The sequence below is a fragment of the Rhea americana genome, unplaced genomic scaffold (genome assembly GCF_003343005.1).
Source record: "Rhea americana isolate MKP2758 unplaced genomic scaffold, rheAme1 scaffold_690, whole genome shotgun sequence".
NCBI classification, from domain to species: domain Eukaryota; kingdom Metazoa; phylum Chordata; class Aves; order Rheiformes; family Rheidae; genus Rhea; species Rhea americana.
Window position 1 is genome coordinate 21,332 of NW_028186857.1, and position 6,018 is coordinate 27,349.

Below are 6,018 nucleotides of genomic sequence, written 5' to 3' on the forward strand. Positions count from 1 at the left end.
GTGTCCCCCCCCCCAAACCGCCGCGCCTTTCAGATCTCTTCGCCCCCTTCGTCACGAGGAAGCGGGCGGCGATGCTGCACGAGCAGAACGCCAAGCTCAAGGACTCGGTGCTGGAGCTGCGGCTGAGCAGAGGTGGGCGAGGGCGGCCGGGGCCGCGCGGCGGCCAACCCGGGCGGGCACAGAGCGCCGCGCGTGCGCGCACGCCTGCGCACACGCACGCTGGCCGCGTTGCACGCGGCCGGGAGGAGAAACCGTAACACGGTGCTGGGTTTGGGCCCGCAGGCAGCAAATGTCTCCCGTGCCTGGTGGAGTGGGAGCAGCGCGGCGACACCTGCTATCACTTCTCCAACCAGCCGCAGCCGTGGGGCAAGTGCGTGCGCTACTGCGAGAATCGGGGCTCCAGGCTCCTGGAGATGGACTCGGAGATAGAAATGGTGACTTCCAGGGCCTCCTCCCAGGAACATCTCTCCCCCGTGGGAAAAAGATGTCATCCTGCACTCGAGGGCTGGGGAGGGAGCTGACAGTGTCAAAAACAGTTTTATTCGTATCGTTGTCTGCCTGTGGAGCTGGTGCTTCTAGCTGCTGCCCTCTTCATCGCAGCCAGGCTCCTCCGGATGCGGGAGATGCCGTGCTGCAGTCTCACTTGGCACTGCCTGGCCTTGGGCACCGGGTATTTAGGAGCCCAAAGGGGACCTGGATGCCTTGCTCTGTCCCACGGGGCCACCACAGCAGGACTCCTGCACTGCGGCCTCCTGGCACCCTCCCTGGCRGGGCTGTGGGGCCATCCTGGGAGGGATATGGGGGTCCCTGCTCACTGCCTCCTGCCCCCCATGGGGGTCCTGCTCTCCCATTTGCAGGAGTTCATCAAAATACAGATGCAGAGGCACGTGGAGATGCCCAACCTGCCGCTCCGGCTGTCCCTGCCCCACTGGCTGGGCCTGTCCTACAACATCACCCGCAAGCTCTGGTGCTGGCTGGATGGCACCATTTTCCCAACAATTCGGTAAGGAGCTTTCTCTACCACCTGCAGAGTCCCACCCAGCTCCCAAGGGCCACAAACTCCCCCTGGGACGCATGCTGCTGCCTGTCCCCTGCTGTGGCTGGGGCTCCCGCCAGGAGTCAAGGAGACCAGCAGCTCTGGGAGTCCCAGAGATATCCAGAGCCACCAGGAGCCCCAGGACATGACACAGCAGTGATGGCTTGTCTTTGGGCAGAGTGGTATGATCTGCAGCTGCTGGAAAAGGTGATGTTTCTCCCCAGGTTCAAGAATGGGCCCAGAGGTGTCAACCGGAAGAACTTCTGCGGGATCTTTCTCAATGGCCAGTTTGTCCACAGGTGGTGCCGGGAAAGGCACCGCTGCATCTGCAGGATGAAAAAGGAGTGAAGGGGGAGCACCCACAGCAACCGTCCTGGTTCCTCTGCTCCCGTGCTCCCTGCTGCACCCCAGCCACTAAGCAGTTTCTCAGAATGAGTAGAGTGTCCGGTTAGACATGTTTTCATCCCTCCATGACACATTTTCTTCCCTCTCTCCCACCTTTTCATGCTCCTCTACATTGCTGAGCTGGAAACCCCATGCACCGCTCCATCTGCGGATTTCCCTCACTCTGGGCAGCAAGGTGTCAATCCACCCCATAGAAGGCAGCCATGCAAAGACCCCCACCCCCACCACCATGGGGACCTCCCCACTGACCCAGCCTGGTTGTCACAGAGGGAACAGAGACAAGGTTGTCGCAGAAAGATCCCCCATGTGGCTGCAATGCCTAGCAGCGTGAAAGACCTGTCCAAGCCTTGTTCACTGCTGCCAGCCAGGGGAGAGCTGGAGGTTAAACCATTAGATCTGTAGTAAAAATCACCGTTTCCTAAACACAGTGTTACTGCTTCTCAGATACGTGTTTTCTCATTCAAAGTGACTTTCTCACCAGACCCAGCTCTGTGCCCAGACAGGGGTTGGCACATCTGGAGGAACTCCCTGTGGGGCAGGGTCAGTGTGTCCAGATGAGCTCCCAGTGGGATGTGGTTGTTGCACCTTGAGGAGCTCCCCAAGGAACAGGGTTGGTGTGTCTATAGGAGCTCCCAGCAGGATGGGGTTGGTGCATCCAGAGGAGCTCCCTGAGGGATGGGGTTGGCATGTCCAGAGGAGCTCCACAGGGGATGGGGTTGATGTGTCCAGAGGAGCTCCCAGCAGGGGACTGCAGGGTTGTAATAGCATGGGGACRTGCAGGGCCACAGTCAGCACGGGGACGTGCAGAGTTGCAGTGGCAAAAGGCCATGCAGCACTGTGGCAGCACTGGGCTACGAAGATGATCCAAGGGTTGGAGCACCTGCCCTATGAGGAACGGCTGCGAGAGCTGGGCCTGTTTAGCATGGGGAAGAGAAGACTGAGGGGGGATCTGATCAATGTGTACAAGTACCTGAAGGGAGGGTGTCAAGGGGACGGGGACAAACTCTTTCCAGTTGCCCCATGTGACAGGACAAGAGGCAGTGGACAGAAATTGAAGCACAGGAAGTTCTGCCTGAGCGTGAGGGGGAATTTCTTCCCTGTGAGAGTAACAGAGCACTGGCACAGGTTGCCCAGAGAGGTTGTGGAGTCTCCTTCTCTGGAGATCTTCAAGGCCCGCCTGGATGCAACCCTGTCTACCATGCTGTAGGTGACCCTGCTGAGCGGGGAGGTTGGACTAGGTGATCTCTGGAGGTCCCTTCCAACCTTATTGATCCTATGGTTGTATGATGTGCYGGGCTGCAGTGACACAGGGACATGCAGGGCTGCATTAGCACAGGGCAGGGTCATGGTGGCACAAGGACATGGAGGGCTGCAGTGGCACGAGGACATGTGGAGACACAGAGGCACAAGGACATGTAGGACAGCAGTGGCTCAAGGCCATGGTGGCACAGGGATGTGCACGGCCGCAGTGGCATGGGGACATACAGGATTGTAGYGACAGTGGGACATGCAGGGCCACAGCAGCACGGGGAGGTGCGGGGCCGTGGTAGCATGGGGCCGTGCAGGGCTGTGATGGCGGTGCAGGAACATGCAGGGCCATGGTGGCTTGGAAACACACAGGGCCATGGTGACACAGGGATGTGCAGGGCTGTGGTGGCTTGGRRACACRCAGGKCCATGGTGGCACAGGGACATGCTGGCATGGAGACGTGCGGGGCCATGGTGGCTTGGGGACATGTAGGGCCATGGAGGAGCCCCCCCAACTGCCACCATGGTGGGGCCCTGTGGGCCTGGGGCAGGAGCCCAGGGCCATCACCATGGTGGGGGCCTCTCCCTGCTGCCTTCACATCCTGCCCCGGGCATGCAAACAGCCCAGCCCTGGGAGAGCCGTGCAAACACAGCTGTCCCCGGCGTGGGCACCGGGACCGCCGGGCGCGGGCAGGGGGGACCCCGGTGCCCCGTCCCAGTGGGGCTGGGTGCTGGTAGGTTGGGGGCTGGAGGGGGGGGTTGGGGAAGAGGTGCACAGGTTCATCCTGCCCCCCTCAGGTGCTGCCGTGCTTTTTCCGCAGGGAGGAGAGGAGATGGGAGCTGCCGCGATGCTGGGGCTGGGCCTGATCCTGCCCGCGGCCCTGGGAGGTGAGTGCCTCGACTGCAAGACCCGGGACAAGGGCCTCCTGGAGGTGCCCCCCGGCRGCTGCGCGAAGCTGGAGGAGGGGACAGGTAGGGGCGACGGCGGTGGAGACGGCGGGGAGAGCCTGCCCGGGCATCCCCCAGACCCGCCGGCAAGCACGGGGCCGCCGGGTTGGGGGCAATCCGGCTGACCCCCCCCCCCATCTCCCCACAGCAGCCCTGCGGCACGCTGAGCCCCTTCGTCCGCAAAAGCATCCTYGCGCCTCGCCCCGATAAAGTCCCCACGAGCAGCACATCATGTTGCATCCTTCATGCAGCCGCGCCTGGGAAAGGGGGGGGGGCTCATCCCAGTGCCCAAATCCACGGGTCTGGGAGAAACGGGGGTCCGGGATGGGAGCGGGGCTCAGCCCCGGGCGCGGAGGGCGGCGCGCGGCACCAGGACGTCCCCAGCGCCGTCGCCTGCCCCAGGGCCGCGCTCGCCGTCGCCCCTTCATCGAGCGTCTCGCGGCAGAGCCGGGCGCTGGCTCCGGAGCCCCGCGAGGCTGCGGAGCCGGGAGAGCACCCCGGAGCTCGCCCCGGCGCCGCGGGCGTCCAGCCACGGCGGGAGCAACCCCCAGCATCGGCCGCAGATCGCCGCCTGCCCTGGGGACGCAAAGGAGAGCAGCCCCACAGCTGCCCCACGCCCGGCCCACGCTTGCCCCACGCTTTCCGCCTTTCAGCGGGAGCCAAGCGCATACGCAGCCCTTCCAACCCCACGGCTCTGGGGGCAAGAGTCCCGGGGGAGGCAGAGCCTCCTGCGGCCCCTCAGGGAGGCCTGGTCTCCTCTGGGTGCCGTGGGGCCCGGACCCACGGGGCGCGATGCCCCAGGAGCRGGCATATCTGCAGCCGAAGCGCAGCTCCAGGACCCCCCCCCCAGCTGCACTATGGACACGCAAAAGGGATGAAGGGATGACCCACGGATCCTGGCCCCTCGCTCTTACCTCTCGCCCTGATGGGGACCCCAGCACCCTCCTCCATGGTGGGGTCCTCCAAGGCCGGCCAGAAACAGCGAGATGAGCGCCTGCTTGGGGGGAGACAGCGCTGGCTCCGACCGGAGCCGGGCCGGGAGCACCGGGCCCCACGCGGACACCGCGGCACCCACGTGGACGTGCGGGCATGCAGACGGGAGTGCCCACGCGGACGTGGGGGCACAGGTGCACCCAGGGGACACGGGCACAGCCACCCCGAGGGGACACGGCCCCCCAGGCCATGGCGGGGGTCAGGCTCAGCTGCTCGCCCAGGGCTGGGTGCTGAGGGGACACGGGGGATTCACCCCCGGACCTTGCACAGGGGCAGCCCCACGGGTCCCCCAGCTCTGTGAGGGTCGTTTCTCCAGCCAGGGCACCCCCCTACCAGCTCCCCATCCCTGGAGCTTCCTTGGGGGCTGCTCCCCACCTCACGATGGAGCTGTCTGGCTGTGCCCAGACCCTCGCTGCCGAGCTCCCGGCTCCATCTGGGGCCAGCTGCAGAGAAAAGARAGGGACCCAGCTCGGATCCAGGTCCCGCTCCGGCCCCCGCTCTCGCCCCGTGAGCGATCCATACCTCGGCCACGGAGGAGCCAGCAGAGACGTTGGGGCCAGCGGCGGTGAAGGAGAGCCCGTGGCGGAGGATGTGGGCCAGGCGGACCCAGAGGGCGAAGACGGCGTCGGGGTGGCCCGGGTGCAGGCACAGGTAGTGCACCTTGCCCATCACGGTGCGCACGCGGAGCAGCCGCCCGGCGCCGGCGGGCACCGAGAGCTGCACCAGCCGCAGCGGCAGCACCCTGCGGGCACGGCACCACCCGGCTCCGGCCACCGGCGCTGGGGACCGTCCCCACGGCAGGGGCCGACACCCCCCTTCCCTCCCCGGGCCGCCCCTTTTCCACCTGCTAAGGGTCAGGCCCGGCCTCTCCGGAGGACTGCCGCCCCGGGCCACCACCAGGACGTTGGGAAGGGGCAGGCAGGGGTCCGAGGACGTCACCCCCAGGGTCACCGGCGTGGCTGCATTGTGGATRTCCACGCAGCTCCCCGTCCTCGTCACCTGCGAGTGGGGACGCCCCACGGGCCGTCAGCCCCCGGGACGCGCTCCTCCGCGTCGCCGCGGAGCCAAGGGTGGGCCCGGGGCCCGGACCCCACCTGGAGGAAGTTGCTCTCGAACACGGCCGAGCGGGGGAAGAGGTTGTAGTCGGGGGAGCGGAGCAGGCGGCAGAGCTGCCCGCCCTCGACGCCGAGCCGCATCCCGGCYGCYGGCCCCCCGGCRGGGCCRACCCCCGGGCTGGGACCGTCCCGGCTCATGCTGCCGCTGCCCCTCGCGCCCAGGGGCGATGCGGAGCCCGGCCACCCCGTGACATCACAGGGTCCCCGAGGGGACAGGTGCCACCCGCGGGGACCCCCAGCTCCGCGTCGCGCCCTCCCAGGGGCGCAGCCGGCC

General features: G+C 66.3%; 2 protein-coding genes across 5 annotated transcripts in view; one reads left to right on the forward strand and one right to left on the reverse strand.

The window, feature by feature from the left end:
* The window catches only part of LOC146586393 (C-type lectin domain family 9 member A-like), a 2,789-nt gene extending 2,268 nt beyond the window's left edge, over positions 1-521 (forward strand). Inside the window, exons 2-3 of the mRNA XM_085321395.1 lie at positions 34-132; positions 283-521. Of these exons, the coding sequence (XP_085177521.1) occupies positions 34-132; positions 283-521 (338 nt within the window). The remainder of the gene's footprint in view (positions 1-33; positions 133-282) is intronic.
* On the reverse strand, positions 507-6,012 carry LOC146586394 (Golgi-associated RAB2 interactor protein 1B-like). Of its 4 annotated transcripts, none has more exons than XM_085321392.1 (6): positions 5,724-6,012; positions 5,474-5,628; positions 5,152-5,371; positions 5,005-5,072; positions 4,551-4,630; positions 507-1,362 (listed from the first exon to the last, which is right to left on the reverse strand). In XM_085321392.1, exons 1-6 carry the CDS (start codon positions 5,880-5,882, stop codon positions 944-946), a joined length of 1,101 nt encoding a protein of 366 aa, XP_085177518.1. In that variant the 5' UTR covers positions 5,883-6,012; the 3' UTR covers positions 507-943. The 4 variants fall into 4 exon arrangements, with proteins under 4 accessions (XP_085177518.1, XP_085177517.1, XP_085177520.1 ...); XM_085321391.1 differs by having other exon boundaries at positions 5,005-5,075; XM_085321393.1 differs by lacking the exon at positions 507-1,362 and adding an exon at positions 3,866-4,212 and having other exon boundaries at positions 5,005-5,075.
* Between the last annotated feature and the right edge of the window lie 6 nt (positions 6,013-6,018).